The sequence below is a fragment of the Leucopleurus acutus genome, assembly GCF_964270905.1.
Source record: "Leucopleurus acutus genome assembly, chromosome: 9".
Classification (NCBI taxonomy): Eukaryota; Metazoa; Chordata; class Mammalia; order Artiodactyla; family Delphinidae; genus Leucopleurus; species Leucopleurus acutus.
Window position 1 is genome coordinate 41,583,756 of NC_139144.1, and position 25,760 is coordinate 41,609,515.

Consider the following 25,760-nt stretch of genomic DNA (forward strand, 5'->3'; position numbering starts at 1 on the left):
TGAATCCTAAATTTGACATTTCTAAAGTAAATGTAGAATATTGTGACACCTCAGAATTATGATTGGGTAGCATGTTTAGTTTAACAGTAACTTTCAATAATATTTCTCTTACTAATAAAGAATTTAATGTAATATGATTATTTAATAGTAACACCTGCTTAAGTTATGAATAAACCATATTAACATCATTCTTTAAATACATATTTATTAGTTCTAAATGTTGAATATTTGCATTTCAAGATTTATTTGTTTTCCTAAGAACCTACAGAAATCTCTCTCATTCCAAAATAAATATTAATGTTTAGTGAATTTTTATTGAAGTAATGGCCAGAGAGAAAGTTTTCTCAGGTGTTGTTAGGACTGTGTTTGGGATGATTTTAAAAATACAAAGATTCGGGCTTCTCTGGTGGCGCAGTGGTTGAGAGTCTGCCTGCTGATGCAGGGGACACGGGTTTGTGCCCCGGTCCGGGAGGATCCCACATGCCACGGAGCGACTAGGTCCGTGAGCCATGGCCCCTGAGCCTGCGTGTCCGGAGCCTGTGCTTCGCAACGGGAGAGGCCACAACAGTGAGAAGCCCGCGTACCACAAAAAAACAAAACAAAACAAAGATTCTATTCCAGGTCTGAGAATAAATAAAGACACCATTACTTCTCCCCAACATGGTCTTTGTGATCCAGTTTAATTATTTTTAGGTCAACTGCAAGTATTTTGTTTTTAAGGTAGAATTCCTAAGAGGTATGTTGTAAGTTCTCAATGTGAATCTGTGTCTCAGCAGTCCTCGTCCACAGTTGCCAGGCATAATGTTAACCCATGAGTGATTCAGAAACACTTGATGAATCAAGTTGAACCTGACCTGCCACTTACCTCTCTTCAGTGTTATCAATCCCCTTCCCTCGGTTCTTTAAGTTTTCCAGCTCTTTTTCGAGCTTATACCATTCATTTCTTTAGACTTCCCGCATAGACAGACTTGTTACCACCTGGCATTACTTCTGTGATTTTCACCAGACTCTTGAAAGAAAATGCATTTCAATTTCAGAAACTCATTAAGGTTCTAGCTCTGTTATAGTTTTCTTCTCTACTCTCCTCAAGTGTGGAGGACCTTAACCTGGTCCTTACTCATCTGGAGCTTGTGTTTGTTGGTTTGTTTTCTAAATGCCAGTGCCAGGCTTTTTCCTACATCAGTTAAATCAGAATCCATTTCTTTCGCCCAGCTTCTTAGCTATGTACTTATACATTTTTCCCTTCTACAGTTGCACATTTACAAATTCCTAACATTCATATAGTATATTATAGTTATAGATTCTAAAAATTTTTTCAATGTCTTTAAAGAAATCTAGTGGTTGTTCATTTAATATATATTTCCAAAATGGTTATGACTTATTAAACATAATATATACTAGAGGAAAGAAAAGAAGAAAATAATTAAAATTAACACAGAAGTAGATATAATCAAGCATCTGATATAGTTAACTTTTGCAGGTGAGTGATGTTTTTGAATCTCAATTTCTAAGCAGCTAAGCAGAAAGGAGTACAGACGTGTTGTCTTAGGCCAGAGGTTCTTGAACTTTATCGCACATAAGAATCACCTGCAGGGCTTATGAACACACAGCTTGCTCTGCCCCAACTTGAGTATATGTGATTCAGCAAGCCTGGAATAGGACTTCAGAGTTTTCATTTCAGGTCATGCTGATGTTGCAGGGACCACATTTTGAGAAGCATTGGTTTATGCAGTTCCTTCAGTCCAATGAAAACACACACACACACACATAATTCATCTGAAACTACAATTGTTCTTGGAATTGATGGTGGGATTATTTGATACGTTCTTTTACCTGGGTTATTAGATAAATTAATGACATGTTTTAAATATTTTTTCCCCAAAAAACAATGTTTTATAAATCTATTCAGTGCTTACTGCCACTTCTAATCTCCCCCACCTCTCTTTTCTGCCAAGCATTTACAAAATGTTTAGAATAAAGCATTTTTTTTTCATTGAGAGGAAACTAACAAACAAACGCTTTTGAACTTTCCACTGATTATATGCCATTTCTTCAACTTGCTTTCCTTCACTCAGTGTTTGACTCAATCCTAATGCCTCCCTGTGGTCTTTGCCAGTTCTGAGGCCCCGTCAAGTAGAAGGTATTTATTTACCTGTTCCCACGAACCCTTGGAAAGTATGTGTGCGTGCATGTGTGTGTGTCCTGAAGTTGTGGAGGAATTCTATTTTTGTCTTGGTGGAAGTTACCAACCATCAAGGTGCATAGATAAGAACATTGTACCAGGTCTGGTTTGCCCTCTTCACCTTAAGCCCACTACAGTACTTTATGGAGAGCCATTCAATACATCCCTCTTTGAGTCTCCTTAGATTCCTCAAATACTGTGACCTCAACTCCACTTTATTTCAGTCACCCACTTTTGTTGCAATACCCCAAGTCTTTTAATTCCCAAAGACTGCTCTTATTCTATAAATTTAAATTCTAGTATTTTACTTTGACCACAGCCTAAGCTCACGTAACTTTTTACTTTTCTGCTTTGAGTTTAAATATAGCATAGCACAGTACGCAGGAGCCTGGACCCTTCACTTCACTAACTGAATGAATCTTAGCTTTGACCCTTACTATCTGAGTGACCCAGGCACATTGTTAAAACCTCTCAGGCCTCAGCTTCCCCAGCTGTAAAATTGGGATCATAATAATGTCTATCTTGTATGTTTGCTATGAGAATTAAATGAACCAATATTTGCTCACATAAATTCCTTCACATTTATGTGAATGTTAAATGAAATAAAAGTAAGTTAATGGGCTTCCCTGGTGGCGCAGTGGTTGAGAGTCCGCCTGCCGATTCAGGGGACACGGGTTCGTGCCCCGGTTAGGGAAGATCCCACATGCCGCAGAGTGGCTGGGCCCGTGAGCCATGGCCACTGAGCCTGCGCATCCAGAGCCTGTGCTCCGCAACGGGAGAGGCCACAACAGTGAGAGGCCCGCGTACCGCAAAAAAAAAAAAAAAAAAAAAAAAAAAGTAAGTTAAGAATTCTTGCCCCTTGACCGCTTCACTTCCTCCTAAACTTGCTTGCTGCTTTTGGGCCTCCCACCCCTTCAAATGTAGACTGACCCCGTAATTCGTGAGGTCAATCATTCCTTCTCACTTAGTTTTGAACATCCAATTTATTTGCTCATATACTGAGCTGCCAGAGATTTTGTGAAATGATAATATAATTCTGTGGATTAGAACTCTTCTCAAAACCTCAGCTGGCCTTCAGTGCCTTCAGTGTTTCTCTGGTCATTGACTTCTCCTAGTTAAAAGTTCATTCAGATGCTTTGTTACTTCAAACACCTACTTAATTAATCACCATCTCACTCATTAGCTGTAAATTCTTATAACTTTCTCTCATGTTGCCTAAAACTTGTCAACTTCTATACCTGTTCTTTCCTCTTCTTCTGACTCAGGAAGAATGGGTCCCTTTTGTAGTTCCCTATTGAATAATACATCAAAGTAAGTCCTTAACTTAGCATCCATAAACTAATCTGGCTCCACAATTTGACCCCAACCTACTTGGCCAGTCTTGCATTTGGCTATGACCTGCACAAAAAAGTCCCAGTCATATGAATCTACTTTTTAATTATCAGACAAACCCTGAACTTTTCCACCTTCATGCCTTTGCTTATAATGTGCATTTGCTAGGGGTGTATATCTTTCCCAGTGTATATCAGATCCAGTCCAGTCTACACTTGAAGCCTAAGCTCACATCATGAGTCCTCTTGCCATCTCTAATCAGATTATTTTACTCTCCTTCCTTGTACCATTGCACTGTGTGTAACTTCCCACTCTAGCACCTACCACTTATATATGTGTGTTTTTCAAAAGATAGATGCTCAATAAATGCTAGTTAAATGGAACTGTATTGAAGTCTATGGGTGCTTGACAAGAGGAAGATAATGTGAAATATTGAAGGCATCAAATAGTACTAAATTTATACTTTTATTTAAAATTATAAATGTGGCATTCACATTGGGATTAGAGTTTATCAAATTATTAATGACTTAGCTAGAATAACTTTAAGTTAGCTTAAGTTACTGAAAATATATCACTAAAAAGAAATCAATAGGAAAATGTCCAGAAAAATACACAATTGACATGCAGATAATGAGGACTACCCTGTATGTTAAAGTTACAGCTCTGTCTAGTATTAATCTTAGAACCACTGAAATTTAATATTGAAAAGTCCTCAAATATCATCTAGTTAACCTTCCTATATTGTCAATGAAACATTTAAAGCCCAGAGAGACTGGTTGTTAATTACACCACCAGTTTAGCTATCTGTGACTAAAATGTATGATTTCTGACCTGCTGTATAGGTGCCCTTTTTATTTTGAAAAGGTGCCTTTCCTTGTTTAGATTATTGTTTCTTTTTTTTTTTTTTTTTTTTTTTGTTTCCCGGTACGCGGGCCTCTCACTGTTGCCTCTCCCGTTGCGGAGCACAGGCTCCGGACGCGCAGGCTCAGCGACCATGGCTCACGGACCCAGCCGCTCCGCGGCATGTGGGATCCTCCCGGACCGGGGCACGAACCCATGTTCCCTGCATCGGCAGGCGGACTCTCAACCACTGCGCCACCAGGGAAGCCCTGTTGTTTCTTTTGTAGAGAAAAGAAGAAAGTATAACACCATTATATTAGATGTAAAAAACTCCAAACAAATGATTTTCACCTCTGCCCTTGTGGTTTATTAGATAGGTCTTGAAATACATAAAACAGTAAAAAAATTGTGAGTTAAACAAATTCTGGCTTAAATGCTTTTTAAAATATATACTTTATAGTCTTTAAAAACAATTTCCATAATAATATTTTCATATCAATAACATATTATACAAAGTACAAAAACATATTCTATGGGAAAATAGATTAAAAACTTGCACATCTTTTGGAAAAGAAACAAATTCTAGATATAAAGAATTACCCTCATATTGTGTAATGTGCCTTTCCTTTGAGCTTTTAACCAAATTCATGTGTGGGCACATAATTGTTTCTATATAAAGTGTAATTGCATGAGCATAAAAATAGAAAAAATGTGGGTTAAACTGGTTTGTAACTTTTTAAGAGGTACCCACCTTTGGAAGCTATCATGTTGACAGAAAAATTTTAATATTGGGCTTAAATTATTTTTGCACCTAAAAATCTATATCCTTATATGTTGGTTTTAAAAATAAAACCTCTTTGTTCAATGATTCACTTGACCTTGGAGACTAACTTTACTTTTAAATTCTAAGGAAAAAATAGTCTTATTATAATGTTTGAGGATCACTATTAATTTTATCAGTATTATTCAGATATGCTTTTAAAAGGGAAAGGTTCTATAGGCTTACCAAGCCAAACAATTTTTATTTTCTGTGGTGTTAATAACTGCCTTTTTTTCTCTTTATTTGATTAGTTTCTTTATTCCTGTATAACTAACTGATTCCTAAATCCTCCACCATAAATTCTGGTTTGGAAACTTGTGCTCTCCATCTATTCCTTCATCTTTTCATTGTTAGTTACCTTCTCCTTTATTTTACTTGTTCAGTCTTTCTGAAATCACTATTTTTAGATGTTCAAACTCCATGACAGAACTTTGACTTATTATATTTTTTAATTTTCCTGTTTTCCAACTTCTTTTCTTTTATGTCTTTCGTTTGACATCTGGTACATCTTCTACATCTAGGATGACTTTTTTTTTTTTTTTTTTTTTTTTTACTCTTTCTAGCATAATTTTCACTTCACAGAGAATCCTTTTTGTTGTCAGCACCATCCTTATTTGCTATTATTCTTATTTATGGATTGAATCTTTCCTCTTATTTATTAGGTTCCCCTCTCCCTGCTTTGCTGGTTTCTTCCAAATTACTTCGTTTTGAAACAACTACTTGGTGGTTGTGGGTAGGTGAGTGGGTAGATGAAGTTTAAGTCTGACTCATTAGAGATGAGCAAGGGGACTTACATTTCTCAATGTTCAGTATATCCATTTTCACATGATTACACTCTTTGGTATTGGACCCCTACCATCAGAATGCCTGAGTACCCTGAACTCAGAGTCCCTGTGGCTTGACTGCTATAAAGCTCAAAGATCCAGTCTTCTTTAAGGTAGAGGGCTGGGGCATACCCTCAGGTGCAAGCCGTGAGGGGTAGTGTTTAAAGGTCTAATTTCTTTTCATGAAGATTATGTTTCCTTTTCTGTGTGAATCTGTACCTCCTCTTTACCACCAGCTTACGTCTTTATTTCTCAGGTTTCTACATCAGACACCATGTGTTTTCCAGCTTCTAAAATTTTATTTTTCTTATCTCCTCTCACGTTTTCTTTGTACTTGTGGGTTTATGCCTGTTTCATCCCTTACTGTTACTGTAGTGGACCTTCAATAGAAAGGCAATGTAACTATGTGTGTTCAATATTTCTTGTTTTGCATGACCCCACTACAATTTTAAATTAGGAAAGTAGACTTACCTCTGAAAATTAAAGTTCTAGAATTCCTCTCTCGCATCAGAATCAAAGGAAAGTTTTATCATTGATTTATAATTGGTGAAATTTAGACTACAAGATACTTAGTGCTCAATATATGTATACTGTTTTTATTATTGCTGTAATTATTAACTAGAACTTAAAGTTCTCCAACTTTGTTCCTTGGTGAATTAGACAGGATTTAGAGACAGCCATTAACTCCTATTAATGTGTGTAGAAATTAATATAAAAATATACTAGGGCTTCTACTTCATACAACAGTAAAGTGTTCTCAGACCAACTTTTCTGCTAGAAACAACTAGAACATTTAAACTCAATATTTTTTTTAAAAAAATCTGTTTGTAAATTTTAGGAAATTATCAAGGCAAGTTGGATTTGTGGGTTAAATTTCTGGGAGCGGGGAGCCAGGCTTTTGCCAGTATTTTTAAACTGTAAATTCTTAGGCACCTGAGAGGCTGAGAAGGTAAGCAGCTTTGGTAGACTGGTCTTGGGGAAAAAACTTGAATTCTGGAGTCTTTTTAGAAGGCATATGATGGTCTCTAATTGTGGTTTAAATTTCCATTTTCTTTACGATTGATAATGTTGAGTACTTTGTTATGACTGACTACTCACCTCTCTCCATTTTTGAAGCATCTGTTCGATTTTTTGCCTCTTTACTAATTGGGTTGTTTGCTATTTTATTACTGAGCTAGGGTTTGCTCATATATTGTAGAAACAAGTCCTTTGTTCGATATATGTGTTCTGAAAATTTTTTTTCAAATCTGTAGCTGGCTTATTTATTTTCTTAATAGTCTTCTTTTTTTCTTTTTGATGATCAGAAGTTCCAATTTTGATGAAGTTTAATTTACCTATTTTTTAAAAGTCTTTGATGGTTCATATTGGCTTATGTTGAGGTTGTGAAGATATTGTCCTGTATTTTCTTTTAGAAGGTTTATAGCGCTTCTTTAATGTTAAAGTTTAGTTTCAAAAAATTTTAGTTTTAAAGTTAAAATTCAGTTAGACCTAATGTTCATGTTTGGTGTGAAGTAAGGGTCAGGGTACTTTTTTTTATATGAATATCCATCCAGCTGTTCCATCATCATTTTTTGAAAAGACTTTTCTTATCTCATTGAATTGCTTTTGTCCCTGTTGACCATAAGTGTGTGGATCTCTATCTATATTCCTATTTCCCATTGTTCTGTTGTGTAGCCCTTAGTCAGCATGTCACTATCTTGATTCACTTGATCTTTAGCAATTCTTGAAGTCAGGTCATGTAAATCCTTCTGATTTGTTCTCCCTTTTCAGGGTTGTTTGGGGTATTGTAAGTCTTTTTTATTTTTACGTAAGTTTTAGGATCAGCCATGTTAATATTTAAAACAAAGCTACTGGTATTTTTATTGAGATTGTATCTGTTATATAGAACAATCTGTGGAGAATTTACATTTTAATGATACTGAATCTTCCAATTCATGAACATAATACATCTTTTCATTTATATAGGTTTTCTATAATTTTTCTTGGTGAAGTTTTATATTTTTTGCACAGAGGTCTTATCCAACTCTTGATAAATTTATCTTATATATTTAGGTTTTTGGATGTTATTGTAAATGATATGTTTTATGTTTCATTTTCTAATTGTTCTTCACTAGTATGTAAAACTGCAACTGACTTTTTAATCTGGCCATATCACTAAATACATATACTTATGTATATTTATATATAAACATATGTCTTAATATTTATACATTATATAATTTCTAATATAAAACATATAACCTATATGTTATATAAGATCTAATTATATAGTTATATAAGTTCTAATATAAGATATAATACATATGATATATGTTCTAATAATAAGATATAGATAACATATCAGTTACATAAGTTCTAATACGTATATACATAATGTAAATTCTTATATATATATGAAATATGTATACATATACGTTCCAATTCTTTTTGATGATTCAATAGAATTTTCTAATGGTACAAACATATCATTTGTAAGTAAAGATAGTTTTAATAACTCTTTTCTTATACATATGACAACCCATCACTGCTTCTTTGTGGACAGAGCACCTTTCAGTGCTACCATCCCTGCCACACACCCCTTTCTTCAATTACTGCTGTTGCTGCTGCCTCTCATCAGCATGGATTTTGTGAAGCCCCTTTTTTCTTGGGTCACTAGCATCTGATTAATCATCTGGGCTTGTGCTTCTGATTGGTAGAGGCTGGGTCATGTGCAAACCCTATTTTCAAGTGAGGCTAGTAAAGGAAGGTATCTGGCCTTTCATCTGTTATTGTGCTTTATAAAGTCTGGCTTTCAGAATTTAGGAAGATGTTTCAGATGCTGCCCAAAATGAATGACAGGTACCACACACCCACCCCACTTGTGTGTACGGTCTTTGAGCTCATGTTTCCAACAAGCTTTACCAGTAGACATAGGTAAATGTCCATATACCTGAGCTGTATGAAACGGTTTAGCAGTCATTTACTCCAATAAGGATTAACAGAGTCACAAGCATCCCTCATTCTAAAATATAGTTAGGTTTTGGAAGTCCTTGCCTTGTTCCTGGTACTTAACCCCTTCTCTGAATGGTGTATGAATTTTTGCCACTTAAAAAGGTATTTTTACCATTTTGTGCTGTGCTAGAAAATCTTGAAATGCTTAGTATCCATGTTGTGGTAAGTTTTTTTGTTTGTTTGTTTCTTTCTTTCTGAATTTTATTCTCATTTAATATATAACAGAGAACAGTTATCATGGTTTGCAAATCAAGATATTTACATTCTTTAGCAAACCTAACATTCTATCCTTTAATTCAATAGGTATACATTTCCACTTACATTTCAACATCTTTAAAGTCTGTTTCCATTTTACAGTGAATAGAACACGTTAGCTAGATTGGCAGCATTTTTTTCCTTTTAGTGATGTGCAGACTAGTTTTGCATCTTATAAATATCTTAGAATTTTTGAAATATAATACTTATTTTTAAATATAAAAATAACAATGAGTTACAGATTAAGGTCATTGCATAATTATGTCTCCTAGTTGTCAATGTCTTTGGTTGATATTATAGAATTCAGACACCAAGACTCTCCAGGAAATTATACAAACCCAACACAAACCCTCATTTCCACTCCTCTATTTTTACAGCTGTGTCATTCTTCTCTGTTTATCTCAAAACGGCACCTGCAGCCTCTTCTGTAGTCTCCTGGTGGTGTGTGAATTATACAAGGGAATCCTCAGGCCAGGCATGGACCTCTGCCATCCTGCTTTCCTGAGCTCCCTAGCACAGAGCCAATAGTGTCTTTTTCCTCATTTGATTAGTTCAAAGAGTGGTTCCCCTATGAAACTACATCTCCGATTTAAACAAATACACCATTATACCCATGATAATAATGCCATTTATGTCTTTGCATCCCCTATCAGGAAAATTCCCTTATTTTGCACTAATTTTTCCTTTCCCATACTGCTTAAGGATTAATCAAAACAATGGCTTATATATTTGTGTAGTGACCTACAGCTTTTGATACACCTTTGTGTGTATCATCTCACTTTCACAACAAATGTGTCTTTTTTTTTTTTAATTTTCATTGGAGTATAGTTGATTCACAATGTTGTGTTAGTTTCAGGTGTACAGCAAAGTGAATCAGTTATACATATACATATATCCAGCTGACTTACAACATTATGTAAGTTTCAGATGTGCAACATAGTGATTCACAGTTTTTAAAGATTATACGCCATTTACAATTATTATATAATATTGGCTATATTTCTGTCTTGTACAGTATATCCTTATAGCTTATTTTATGCATAGTCGTTTGTACCTCTTAACCCCTATCCCTAACAAATGTGTGTCTTATGACAGGGTGATTATCCTTATTTTATAGATAAGAAAACAGCGTTTGACTAAGCTCACATAACAGTGGATGGTAGATTCCAAATTATAATTGATTTCCAGACCTCTGAATTAGTTATTTCTTCTTATCCACTCTGTCCTTTAATATTCAGACTCTGAATGTCTGAATTTCTTCTCTTCTGTTATTTTGAATTTCCATTTAATGATCTTGTAATACAAATTTGAACAAACAATAGCACTTTTTAGTGTTTTCTAGCTATATAACAAAAATTGGTAGAATTTATATCTGATATCCAGTATTTTTATTAATGATTAATTCATCTTTAAGCTTGAGAAATAATCCCAAAATCAATTGCTTTGAGGAGGGGAGGGATTTAGTAGTATCTGTTTTTGACAGAAAATAAATTTTAAAGAATATGCCTTATTCTAGCATTGATCTTACTCACCTATAATCTTTTTTTCAACACCTCTTTTATTTCTAGTTATGTTTCGCCTCTATGACACGGATGGAAATGGCTTCCTGGACAGCTCGGTAATTTTTTTCTTCAAATTTTCTGTGAAAATTTCAAAGTAGTTTGTTCTGAAAAATGCAATGAATAAATTTATAGCTATTACCACAGAAGATACAATATAATTTCCATGCACTCACACAGCATTTTTATCATCTGACTTTTTGAAAGCAAGTGATCTGAGGAAACTGTTAGGATTACAGTTGTTCTATTGAATAATTTTACTATAAAAAAGTGACTTTTTATGTACAGAAAGATAAAAAAGACTTCAACCCTGTCTGAATAAAATATAAGAGAAAGATGAGACCATTGATCTAAAAAGAAAAAAAATGTGTGTGTGTGTGTGTGTGTGTGTGTGTGTATATATATATATATATATATAGGAAAATATCAAGAATACAGGTAGAATTTAAAGGAATTATGAAGTCGATTCAATCATTTTATTATTTTCCCACTTTTTAAGTACTGTTACTCACATATGTTGATGAAATGGGTAATTATATTTAAAACTGCTTTGGCAAACTTCCCTTCTCATCCGATTTTAAATCCAACTTACACTCTATCTATAGTTTTACTCATAAAAATCAGTAGAAGAAAAATACCATCTCACAGAAAGTAATAATTAAATGTTTATTTTATTTGTAGTATATGCAAATCATTGACAGTTTTCAGAGGAGAAGTTAGACTCTTAGTTCTCAAATCAGGGCCTCCTGAGTGTATCCATCTCAGTTTCCACCAATGATGTATTTTCTATTTAACATTTTGTATCTTATATCATGTCCTGTTCTATGAAGGTAATATAAGAATATTAACAAAAGAGTAAGTGTCACATTATGGAAATTTTGAAGTACATAGGTACATGTAAAAACAAATGTTTTGATATATTTAATATTGATTAAAATAAACATTATTTCTGATAATGAGTTTCTCTCATCATCTGATATGTCTCTCTATGGCAGAACTCAAACAGACTGTTACAAGCAAAGCAGTGAAGTTAGAGACATATTGATGTAACACTGAGTAGGATAATGGTGCATTCGTTTCTCCAGAGAGAGATAAAAATATATAATTCCTACTCTAGGAAATGACCACCAATCTGAATTGATGCTGTGATTGTGGGATTTCTTATGTTAGGGTCTTTCTAATTTTTCAAATGCTGTTATTTTTAAGTGCCTAGTAGTGTTCAGTTTTCCACTTAGGAATATTAAGCAACGTGATACATTTGCTCATTTTCTGGTAGCATTTCACGGCTAGAAGTTTAGATTTCTTCTACATATGTCAATATGCTCATTGTAGCGTTTCTGACTACACTAATGCAAATTATATTTTTAATGCAGATTTGTTTTCTTTTTCTTTTTAATTAAATTAAAACAATGTTTCTTTACTAGGCTCTTAGCCATGGGTTGGCAGCTGAGTAGAAAATTTAGTCAAATGCTGTTCTTGGTCTCTGGCCATTTTTTGGTTAACATATAGTAGATTACTAGCAATATTTATAACTATATTCCCAATATTAAACAATGAGCTGAGGATAAATAAGTTTATTTATGATTAAATTAGTCTTTTTTAAAATAAAGGTCTGGATTTAATTTCTGTGATTTTCTCCATATAACTTACTACCCCAGGATATTTCCTTCACTGTCAGGTAGGAAGCGCACCTTCTGATATCATTTGTCTTTGAAATTTAAAGGCTATGTTCATATACTGGAGACACAACAGAAGAAAATTAATACTTTGAGAAATGACCAGTATGTCTAATAATGCTAGTTAATGTTTATTGATCACTTGTGCCAGATAAGATAAATGTATTTCATATAACAGCATATTTAATCTTGGTAGCAACTCTGTGAACTAGGTACTATTAGAATACCCATTTTACTGTTGAGGAAACTTAGAGAGGTTAGATGACTTATCTGGTGCCACATGTGTACACAATAGTCCAGCAAAAATAGTTTCTGTTCCTCCAAACATATCCAGAGACTTTAACGGTTCCAAACCATTAAGGCATATATAAGCAAAGATAAAGTAACTGGAAGATTAGTTACACACACACACACACACACACACACACACACACACACACAATTCTAGCCTCTAATTGCAAGGGATTAGTGTTTAAAATTTTTCACATCTGTAATAAACACATTCATATTTGCATTGTTTCTGGGATGACCTGTGTTATATAACATTTTCATGATTTCATATATATATTTTTGGAGAGAGAGAGTGTAGCTTTCATCAGCTTCTCAGAGGGATCCATGAATCCCCCCCCAAAAAAAACCCCTCTTTTACTATATTTTCTTCTTCATTTTATGCATATTAACCACGTACATTAGATCAGAGGTTTTAGTAGAATAAATTTTATTAATATACTTTCAAGCCTTATTCTTTATATTTCTTATATTTTAAATTATCATACTATGAAATACCGCTTTTAATTGTCATGGATGGACTACCCTTAAAATTATTAGCATTCACAAAGTATGTTTAATCTTTTCTGAAGATACAGAAAAATTAAAACATTAAATAAATCGGTATGTAAAAATGTTATAATTTATTTAGCCAAGGCATATATATTAACCAGCAGTTCTTCAAAGAGTTGACGTTGAGCAGAAGAATGTGAATATTCAGACTAAAATTCTATCCCCTGATAAAATAAACTCTGCATGCACTTAGCCTCCAAACCTTAACCTGAACACACCTCTAGCAGAGCAAATTTTACCAGTAAATGGCTAGAACTGTCAGTATACGTTCTCAGTGTATCAGAATAAAAATAAAACTCTCAGCTGCCCTCAAACCCTTCCTCCCACCACCCTTCCACACCTGTTTTCAAGCTGTGGGGTCAGGATACTCAGTACTTAAAAATCACAGCTTTTTGTGAAAATATGCAGGCTCCTACTTTCATCAGATGCTGCTTTCCAAACAAAAATTTTCTTAAAAATCTTCTCCTGGAAGAAAACCTTTCTTTGTATAGTTGTGCCCTCTCCTGGTGAAGGTTTCTAGACAGAGTACAAAGGAATGTATATTTAGGCTCTTCTTTTATGTATAGTTAAGTAGGCCTTTCAAATGCAGAGGTATATGTTTACTTTTTATATAAAATTAATCATCTCACTCCTTTAGTTTTTGAGCTACATGTTGAACAAATCAATTCCTGTAAGTCAAAGTTGAAGAACTTACTAAGACCTTGTATTCATTTTCCCTCTCCTTCCTTCCCTCCCTCCCCTTCCCTTCCCTCTCCTCCAGGAACTAGAAAATATCATCAGTCAGATGATGCATGTGGCAGAGTACCTTGAATGGGACGTCACTGAACTTAATCCAGTAGGTATAGGAATGATTTAACTGTTGGCTACATTCTAGAAGACCCCTTTCTCTTTCATCTTTTTTGCAATCCTAATATATTACTGGCATTTGATTTTTTAAAAATTTTTTATTGGAGTATAGTTGATTTACAATGTTGTGTTAGTTTCAGGTGTACAGCAAAGTGCATCAGTTATACGTATACATGTATCCACTCTTTGTTAGATTCTTTTCCCATATAGGTCATTACAGAGTATTGAGTAGAGTTCCCCGTGCTATACAGTAGGTCCTTATTAGTTGTCTATTTTATATATAATAGTGTGTATATGTCTTTTGATAACTCTAAATTACTATTTCTAATCAATAGCTGAAGTGGATTCTGAACAAGAAAAAGTATATGTGGTTTTCTGAAGCCCTTAGTAATAATAACTTTTGCTTTTCTTCCTCATGGAAATTAATTTGCATGGTAGTCTAATATAGGTGTAGGTGAACAGAAGCTGCTGATGACACTGCTAAGGTCATACCATGCCACAAAAAAGTCAGAACTGACATGATTTTTATGATCGCCATGATTTTCCTTATATGGAAATAGCTAAAATATTCAATCTAAAAGAGGATGAAGGCGATTAAGAAGACACTAATGATGGTTTACTATGCACAGTGCACTGTTATCTTTGCATATGTGTTATTTAAGGCTCATAACTCTACAAGGTAGATACTACTATTTTATTCATTTTACAGATGAGGAAATTGAGACCCCCAATTTTTTTTCATTTATTTTATTAAAGTATAGTTGCTTTACAATGTTGTGTTAATTTCTACTGTACAGCAAAGTGATTCAGTTATATATATACATATATAACTATATTCCCATTTGGGGAATATAGAATGTGTGTATATATATATATATATATATATATATATATATACACATTCTTTTTCAAATTCTTTTCCATTCTGGTTTATCACAGGATATTGAATATAGTCCCCTGTGCTATACAGTGGGACCTTGTTGTTTATCCATTCTATATATAATAGTTTGTATCTGCTAACCCCAAACTCCCAATCCATCCCTCCCCACCCACCTCCCCCTTGACAACCACAAGTCTGTTCTCTATGTCTGTGAGTCTGTTTCTGTTTTGTAGATAAGTTCATTTGTGTCATATTTTAGATTCCACATATAAGTGATATCATATGGTATTTGTCTCTTTGTCAGGCTTACTTCACTTAGTATTATAATCTGTAGCTCCATCCATGTTGCTCCAGTGGCATTATTTCATTCTTTTTATGGCTGAGTAATATTCCATTGTATATATGTACCACATCTTCTTTATCCATTCATCTGTTGGTGGACACTTAGGTCACTTCCATGTCCTGGCTATTGTAAATAGTGCTGCTATGAACATAGGGGTGCATATATCTTTTCGAGTTATAGTTTTGTCTGGATATATGCCCAGGAGTGGGCTTTCTGGGAGGCCCCAAAATGTTAGTTACTTGCCCAAAACTCTGCAGCTAGTTAAAGATTGAGCTAGGAAACTTTAATCAAATTGTTTCAAGAAATAGTATCTAACAATGCCTATAAGAGCATTAAAAACCTCTTATTTTCAATAGATTTATACCAAAGCTACAATATTATTCAAATGTGTATTAAAACAAACATGATTCGCAACTTTTACTTTGGCCACAGGAATATTTGGGGGAGAATATTATTGATTTTAGTTTCTCTTTGAAACCAACTAAGTTTAGCATATTGTACATTAATTAAGTAGATACAAATCAATTTTATGTAAATAGTTTACATTTTGTATGAATTCAAAGAGCCTATTTAACCATATAAATTCACATTTATGCAGTCAACACAACGGTAATGGCATGATTGTGTGATAGGAGCGGTCTGATAGCTTTTCCCTTGCTTTGCAAACTAATGCGGTTAAAGTACAACAAAGTCAATGCGATGTCATGGAAAGGGAGAGCACCTTTCTTACTGGGATTAGGGTTTTCCAAGTTTTAACTCAGCTGATTTTTCTTTTTCCTTTTTTTATTTTTGAACATGGAAACACACATGCTGTGCACATGATGAGTGGCGGGTATCATTAACAAAATTGCAGTATGCATATGGAATAATAAAGTAGATGGTAACGTATTTAATTCTAAGAATACCGTTTGATTCATCTTAATACTATTTTCACTGAAATCAAAGGACTCATAAGTTCTGCTGCCTTTTCTGGTTATGTTAATGTAAAACACAACATTGTAAATGTAAAAGATACATGCACTTTTATGTTCATGTGAATATAATTCACCTGTCAATCAAGGCTCTTGTCCTCACTGGAGTAATAGAGGGAAGGGGGTCTTTTTCAATCAGCTTGGAGCGCAGAAGGAGGCACCACCACATCACCATATTTGGCGGTGGGGGGCTTGAGAAAAGAGGGATCTGGATGCTCTAAAGAAGGAACAGTTAGTGGTTCGGCAGTCTAATTAGGACAAATACCTACTGGAAAATACAAATAAAAAGCTATATAGCATTATTAGTCATTTGTGACACATACTGACAAGTCTGCCCTTTCTGTGGACAGTATAAAGAGTAAAGATAAAAGACGGCTGTTTGCTGTCATAGTAACTGCCTCATCCTGCCTGATGATTCAGCAGCTTTCCCCATTTTAAACACATGTGTACATTTGGACACGTTGTCTGACTCCTGGTAAGTTTGCATAATAACTAAAGAGAATTGTACATTTCAGGTTGATGGCTCAGGGTAGACTGAGATGCCCTCGAAGGGAGTTTTTAAAAACTAACCCAGGTTCTACCATTAGCTTTATTAAGTACAGTATGAAAGTATCAGCCCTCTGAAACAAACACTCTGTGTTTTACTTCTCTTCATTTGTTCATTTCTGCTAGTTCATCAGAGTGTCTTCAAGGGGGAGGGCCTTTTAATGAGACCTTATGCCATTTTGCCCAATTCTAAATGATTTCCCTTGTCTTTCATTTTGAGTGTGATGAAATAATTATTTCAACATCACTTTGTTCCAAAGAGTCTCTTTCCGCTACCTATAGATAAGTTTGTTTCAATGAAGGAAAATAATCTGATTTTCAAAAACTTGCTGAGGAAAGACACCAATCCACTAAGTTCAGGGATGTTGAGGCAAATAATAACTTCTGTCCGCATATCAAGTTATTCCATTTATTGCACCTTTTCAAATTTTTCTTCTAATGCTCTCTGTATTTCTTTCTTTTTTCAAGTTGATTAAAAGCTCCATATTAGATAAATGTGGTGAGTTAATTCCTTCACTGCATTCTACCATGTTTGCCACTTTGGTGCCATTAGATGGGAGGTACTTTGCCTTCCCAGCAGCCAGGGGTAATATGTTTGGGTAATATATATTAGCAAATATAATTTCTGCTAATATAACACTAACAACACCTATATTACACTTACTATATATGCTAGACACTCTTCAAAGATACTTATAATGTATTAGCACCTTTGACCTCACAACAACCCTTCGAATTAACAGCTAATATTAGCGCTGTGCAGCCGAGAGATAAATATATTACAAACAGACACTACGGAGAACACTTTAGGACACTGTGCAAGTCTTCCTTAGAAAAGAAATCTAATCAAAAAATTATTTGATTGTTTAACTTCTTGGCTCCATTAAGTTCTGATAGGCAGTTAAAAGCAACTTAATTCCTCCGCCCCACACCACTTAGCGAAGAATTATTTCAGCTCTTTGCCGTGAAGTTAATTTGGTCTGTCATTGTCTGGCATATATTTGAATTTTTTAAAGTAATCTAGAGAAAGCAATTAAAGATCACTTTCATGCTTAGAGATACCTTCTTGTTTAAGCTGTACCATCCAGTGACGAAATATTAATAAGTTAAGCATTTATTTATAAAAGCTGATCAGTGTAAGTAGTCAGGGTTTTGAAATCATAGCAAAGCTACTATATGCTCAGTAGGATTAACATGGTACCGAGTTATTTAGATATTTACCTCAACTCTCTACTTAGCTGCTAGTCACAGTTTATCATAAGCAATTCAGTGCAATACTTTGTTGTGTTATATGAAACTTATCTTATTGATTTATTTCCAGTTTTTCCTCATCTCCTCTTCTCCAGATCCTTCATGAAATGATGGAAGAAATTGACTATGATCATGATGGAACAGTCTCTCTGGAGGAATGGATTCAAGGAGGCATGACAACAATTCCACTTCTTGTGCTCCTGGGCTTAGAAAATGTAAGCATTTACGGAGAGGGGGTGGCCTGGTGGTAAGTCAGTGGGGTTCTCTTTTATACATTTTGATTATAAATTTATCTGGCTATTTTCTACCATTAAGTATGTAGTGAGTGCCTGCTTCTAATACGTATGTCACAGTACAAGTTGACAATAACTCCTTGTATAGTAATACTTGCCACGAATATATTAATTCTTTTTAGGTATTACCGTATTATTTAATACATAATCTCTCTCTTTTTTTCCACTATTTAAAGTGCAATCTTGTTAAAAGAAAACATTGACCTTATTTTATCTAATGCAAGAAATATCCCAGTATTATTGCATTCTGTGCTCCCCCTCCCCATGAAGATGATCTATTTTATTAATAACCAAACCCATACTTGGGGGAGCCAGTTATATATAGAGGTGGTTGAGTTTATATGCGTGTGTGTGCGTGTGCGTGTGTGTGTGTATTTGTGTAAATGTTTCCTTACATATCAACAGTCTGTCAAAGTTCTTCCTTCTAAGCCTGTCGAAGTTTTCTTATATCATTGCCTCCAGTGGTATTTAAAACTGGTGTTTTGGGGAATAAAGTAGATCAATATAAGATCAGAATGTGATATGATAGTGACTTAGAGTCCAAATCTTGCTGCCCCAGCTTCGTGTGAATTTTAGTAATAGTTAATTTAAAAATCCAATGAGTCAATGCTAGATTTTTATACTTAGCTTAATAAATAAGAATTAACTATAATATGAGTATAGTAAAATTTATACTTAGATTCAAAGAGTATTACTGACGGAGAGCACCCTGACACACAGACTATTTAGAGTTTTGAGATGCAAGAATGTAATGTCCACCACTTTGCTGCTGACCTCCACATTTTTCATGCTTCCTGTTACCAGCAATAATGATTTTTCAGATTCAAGACTATACCAGTTACTCAAGACACCAATTTTTTTTAAAGACAGTTCTCAAGAGATCTTGCAGTCTGTGTTTGTAAAACATGTGAGAGTATATAAAAATAGGTTTGTACATATTTACATATGGGTTTGGGAATATATAAATGGGTTTCAGATGGTAGAATTTGTCTCCAGTTCACCTGGATCTTCAAATTCGTTTACATTCAGGTTAATCTTAGCCTTCATGAGGCCCATGGGATTTTAGACATGCTCAGAGGAAGGAAAAGAAAAATTACTAATAGATGATAAATAGGAAATTACCCTTAAAGTAAATAATTTATTAAAACAAAGTTAATATAGACCTTATTGTTAATAGATACATATTTCTACATTTTACAAATTAATGAAGCAATACTTCCTGTATCTGATGTTCTTATACTATACATAACCTAGTATCTTTTGTAATAACTTACTATATATCTCTGTATCATAAATATGTGTTTATTGTTTAATATACCTTCTGTCAAAAGCATATGTAAATCAGACTGTTGGGAGAAAACAGAAAGAAAACTGACTAAATGTTAACTTTGTAAGGTTTGGTGTTTATTCTATACTGAAACATAGTTGACAAATGACTATTCAAGAAATTCTATTGATAATGGTTCCCAAAGGGAATTTTATATTTTTAAAGATAAAGTGTTTTTATTCTAAATATTTATGGAAATTCTTGTATGAGAGAATGAAAGAAGTAAGTAAATCATTTGGTAGTTGAGAGTTGGACAGGAAAGTACAGAAATGGAGATATAGTCATCTATATTTTTAATATCACAGAAAGATTTTGAAATAATGTTTCCTTTTGGAAAATATTACTTAGAAATTCTTTAGTTTTATTCATAAATACATATATTTGTGAAATTATGAAAATAGCATTGGTAAATATAGTCCACAAATCTATGTGGATTTAACTAAAAATATTTTAAACAAATACAATGTACCTCATCAGTTTCTAGTGTAGCAGTAACTTTATTTCAACGGAATGACAATTCTTTGCCATTAATGTCCATCAGGTTAATGATACATAATTTACTTTATATTCATATTCTTAGATTTATATTTTATGTTTTTCGTTAAAAGATTTTTTTTTGGAGCTAATAGGAGAAATCGATTCAGGGTTTCAAAGAAACCCAAGCTGTGTTCCAAAGTTGTGTTCCCAGTGATGGCCACTAGATGGCAGGGCTACATTATTTAACATTTGTAGATCAACTTGGATATGAGATTGGATGGTTCCCCTGTGAAGAACAATTCTGAGAGTATTTTGTTCACTTCTTAAAAAAAGAATAAGTCAATAATGTTTTTAAAATTGGCTTTTAATAAAATGGAAAATCTATGTAATTATGATCACAAATCAGAGCATCTATTTGTTAAAAACAGCTTTTTAATTCCCAGGCATGGTAGGTGTTTTACAAACCAGTAATGACACAATGACAACTGAGTGATGAGGGCCTTTTTTAGTAATTGAGATTTATTTCCTTTTCTGTAGGCAGTAAATGTGTTTTGTTATTACCTGTAGAGAATTTGATTCATGGTGTCATTCCCTCCTACTTCGCCCCCCACTTTTGCTTATGAGATTGGAAATCTAGAAGCTTTAGGTTGAATTCAGCCATTTATTGTGAGGCCTGTCTTGTTATGTTGTCCTATATATTCTTGTCTATTGTCAATTATGAGCTCAGGGAGTAGATGCTAATTGATAGTGCATGTTAAATACCACAGTGTATTTGAAAGTGACCGTGGTGTATTAGCCCAATTACCCAGATAAGAATATTGCCCTGGGAGAGCAGTCCTCACGTGAAATAAGGTAGAGCAGTTGTGATTTTATTGTAGTTCATTTTTCTCCATCAACAGAATTTTTTAAAGTACTCTATTTTACCTAATACCCATTGTGGTGCTAGGATCAGAATTGTAGTTTATCAGAACCTAATTCTTTATCAAATGCTAGGGAGTAGAAGTCATTTCCTTTCTCTTACAAGAAGTCCTTCACACTTCATGAGACCCAGTATGAAATGGTATAGTCTCTTACATCTGAAGTAAAATAGAATGTTTGGTTGACATATGTGATTTTGATAACAATGAAAAATTTATGCCTGAGACTTACTCATTCTTCCTTCAGCATTCATCTCAGTGAAGAATTGCTTTTTACAAAAATCTTATTTTGAAGGAAAATGATTTTCTTTTTTAAATAACTGTATCTAGCAATAAACTCTGCTCTAGTGATTGGCAAACTTTGCCTGTAAAAGGACAGATAGTTAATAGTTTAGGCTTTGTGGGTCATAAGGTCTCTGTTGCAACTGCTAGACTCTGCCACTACAGTGCAAAAGCCACCACAGACACCACCTAAATGACAGCAGGGCTGTGTTCCAATAAAACTTTATTTACAAAATAGCTTGCTGGGCCGTATTTGACCCAAGGGCCATAGTTTTGCTGACCCCCAAGTTATTCTATCATTAATCTGTCATACAAACAGAATGAGTGTTAACTGTTTTAAAATTATCTTGGAAAGAGAAATCTGATTTTTTTTTTTCAGTTTAGCTCAATTAGACCACCCCAGCAAGACATAAGAACTAATGAAGAGATAGTAGAGTGGCAGTGAACGTTATCAAATTGGCCTTCACCCTGGCTTGATTATTAACTAACTAGGTCACTTTTTTGCCAGTCATCTTATCTGGACATGTAAAAAGAAATTAGTCAGGAATATCACTTTCCTTTCCTGATATCCTCTCAGTTCAAACATTTGTTTTCCTCGATGAACAGGATAATTAGTAATGCTCCAGTTCCTGAAATCTGTAATCTTGGATCATTATTAGGTTTTTCAAGGAAAATTCCTGAATTCATATTATCATAAAAACAGGAATACACATTTAAATAGGAGCCTGGCTTAAAATAAGGATACCTTCACTTCTTAGTGTTGGATTGTTGGGCCCAAATCTGGCCTGTATGATTTTTGAAAGGTTATGTATGTTGATTTCACTATATGTTCTCAGAGTCCTGGTCTTTAATCCCTATATATAGTTTAAACTTTACCATTGATTGAAATGTTTTAGGATACAGTTTTTTGCCTGATTCAATAAAGTAGAAGTAATTCTTTGGTTTGCTTCCTGATTTCTGATGAAATGTGTCCCTTGATGAGTATGATGGAAAGCAGAAGACGATGTATTCTTAATAGACTAAGCTATATTTGGAAAACTAATGTTTCACACTCTATTTTTTAAAATTTAATTTGATTAAGATGTTGTTCTGCTGTTTGTACAATCTAGAAAGGAGTTATGAAGCTGGATAAATGCAACAATTCTTGAGATTCCACACTGGGTCATTCAAGGAAAATAACCACGTGATGCTACTGACAGTTGAAATGGCATTTGAACCTTAAGACTGTTAGGGTCTGAGCCTGACTTCAGAAAGTGGGATCTGGAGATGGGCAGCTGATTGCAGCTCCACTCAGACTTTTAAAACTTCTTTCTGCATTCTCTTTTCTCAGGCTTGATATAGTTCATCTTTTTGTCTAAAAGAACAGTTTCTTTCATATCATTATAATTTTTGGGAGACCTTGAACAGAAAGTAAGGTAATTTAACGGCACTTATTATTTCTTGAGTTGGAATCCATGTGCGACCTTAGCTCTTCTGCGTGTCATAAGTGAGGTCAGTTGAAACAGGGACCTGGCTAGGCAGGGGGATGGGAGCATTTTGTCTGTGACATCAGTGAAATTTCTCCTCGAGGTCCTTCGAAAAAAAATGATATTATTTATAACAGCCCTAGTTCACTTGAACACTGTCTGCAATCTTTGAGGTATTTACAGAAAAAACTAATACTTTAGAAATCACTAAGATAATGAAATAGTTTTCAGTATTTTCCAGAGAGCATTCGCCCCTTCAAAGCCTCCTTTTGACTTACAAGGGATTAGAAGGCGAGGAAGACCCTGGCACTCCCTCTCTGTGTTAATTTGCCAGTGTTTCATTAAACGTTTCTCTGACACATGCACAGAACTGAACTGCTTCATTATAAAATACAGTGTTTACTAAATATCAGGAATAAATTTTCATTAAGAGTAATGTCTGGTAATGAAAAAACCAGTAGAACACAACTTTTATGAAATAAAGTATCATAAACCTACCAACGTCCTTCTCAAATCTTTTGGCTGAAACACTGGGATGTTACACGACTCAACCCAATGACGGTAATAATATTTGCTGTTTATATAACACCAGTCTTCTGAGGAGCTAAATTGACTTCACAGGTATTGTATAATGAAACTTCACACCATGGCCTGGGTGAGGAAAGTGGTTACTTTCATTTTATTAGAGAGGAAAATAAGAAAGGTGAAATGGCTTATCCACATTTTCATCAGAGGCCAGGAATCAAGCCTTCCAGGTTCCCTCTTCATTGCTTTTTTATAAAAATGAATTCCTCTCTATGACAATAAATATTTATTTGCAGTGGAAGTACTAAGAGGCGTATGCTCTACTGGCTGATAGAATATAGTAAGGGACAGAGTCTCCCCCTTCCCCAGTAAGTTTACCATCTAAAGAAGACAAACAAGACAAGACATGAAAATACATAGCGTTGGCGTTTAATTTGCGCTGCTTAGAAGTAGTTGGCTCCTGGTTTCCATTTCTTCTCTTGAAGTCACATACATATTTCATCCTCTGAATATTCTGGCAATGTATCCGGCTAAGAGCTATAAAGTGATTTAATTTGTTTTTTGGTAGAGCATTTTATGTCGGGGTAATGGATTTGTGCATCAGTGGCAGCCTGTAACATGGCTAAGTGTTCTGATTGACAGAACACCCACGTTCAGACTTGTTTATTTTTTGATAAGGAAAATGCCAGCTAACTTAGTCCATATGTGCTCTTCAACAAGAGAAGGCTTATTCACATGTAATGGACACTCATTTAAAAATAAAATGACAAGGCTTATGAGAACAGTAATACATATGAAAATTAAATTTTCTTTTCTCCTTTTCACTTAAAAATGTCTTTTTAAGCATTAATCTAATTATTTAAACTAATACTTAATGCTAACTTTATCAATATGTTTAAAAAAAATTAACCTCTTTAACTTTTAACATCAGGGTATCTTATTCTTATTTGAAGGAATAGAAATTTTAAAACATAGATAGTTTGGAAGCTATAGCAAAATTAAACAAATATATAAAGCATTCCATTCACATAATAAAGATACTAGAAATCATATGACTTGAGCAGACCAGAACTGGATTCAGAAATTACTATAAAATCTATTTCTTAAGCTTTGGAAAAAAAACCCTGAAACACCATTGTCTTCTGATGTCCCCTCCATGGCACCTCCTGCAGAAGTGCTTTTGCTGAGAACTTGTTAGTTCTTTGTCAGGAAAATGAAGCTGAGCATTGTCAGGGACCGTGAAGGGTCTGAGAGTTACCCTACCTGCAAGTGAACAAGTGAGCTTGCCACAGTTCCATGGGTGCTGGCAGAGGACATGAGTGCCTGGGTCAGAAACAAAAACTTGTTTACTCACAGCAAAGAAGCAATAGGAGCTTCACATCTGAGCTAGTTCTCCTGGCCCATGAAGTCTCTTAGGGGTGATGGAGAGAGGTCCAAGTAATTGCCTTGCACAGCATCAGAGCTCAGAACCCCTGGCTTGGGGAAACTAAATCTTTTATAATACGCAGTAAACAAACTTGCTAAACCTTTGCTTAGAAGGGAGAAATTATCTTTATTACACTAGACAGTAAGGAAACCTGCCCTCTGCACATCTCTGTTGTGCAAGGCTATATGTTATTCAAACACCTTTGAAAAGATAACTTGGAGAAAAGGACAGTTCTTCTCTTACAAAATGTACAGAAATTCAAGAGACCCATGGAGAATTATCTCCCAGAAAGCATTTTCATTAATGTTTCATATTATGATGCAAATTTGACATTTCTGGTTCTAAGGTAGGAATTAGTTACTGTGGATTCAATTGGGTACTTCAAATCTGGTGGTTTATCTCTTGATAGGGAATAGGAAAAAGTAGTTAGGAAGCATTATTATTAATATTTTATTATCCAGAGAAACAAAATGATCTGGACATGTTTGTACTGTCTCACTACCACAGAATTTGTATTAGTGCCCCAGCACATAATAGGTGCTCAAAAAAGTATTAGCTCAACGTGTTCTAAGAAGTGTGGCAACTTGACTAACCAAAAACCATGACCTGCAGTGGTTTCTATAGAATACCAATAAATGATGTCTAAAATTAATCTGAGTTTGATATAGTTTGGTACATGATGTACAAGGACTACATGTTAACACAGAAAATGATGGTAATAAAAGTAATGATGTATAATAACTTCATTTAATAGCTTCACCTCCTTGTAAGGAATCTTAAGCATCATATTATTTCATTTTACTTCAATGTATCTAATAGAGAATAGCTATTATAATATTATATAGAGTTTTACTTAGAAGAATAAATAATAATTACAGTTGTTTTGCTAAA

At 34.3% G+C, this 25,760-nt stretch overlaps 1 protein-coding gene across 6 annotated transcripts in view; it reads left to right on the forward strand.

Moving 5' to 3' along the window:
* Positions 1-25,760, forward strand: part of DGKB (diacylglycerol kinase beta) — a gene marked incomplete at both ends in the record, with an annotated part of 637,756 nt that overhangs the window by 124,724 nt on the left and 487,272 nt on the right. For all 6 annotated transcript variants that reach the window (XM_082846621.1, XM_082846623.1, XM_082846625.1 and 3 more), the window contains 3 exons: positions 10,813-10,862; positions 14,080-14,154; positions 18,252-18,371. In XM_082846621.1, coding sequence (XP_082702747.1) covers positions 10,813-10,862; positions 14,080-14,154; positions 18,252-18,371 — 245 coding nt within the window. The remainder of the gene's footprint in view (positions 1-10,812; positions 10,863-14,079; positions 14,155-18,251; positions 18,372-25,760) is intronic.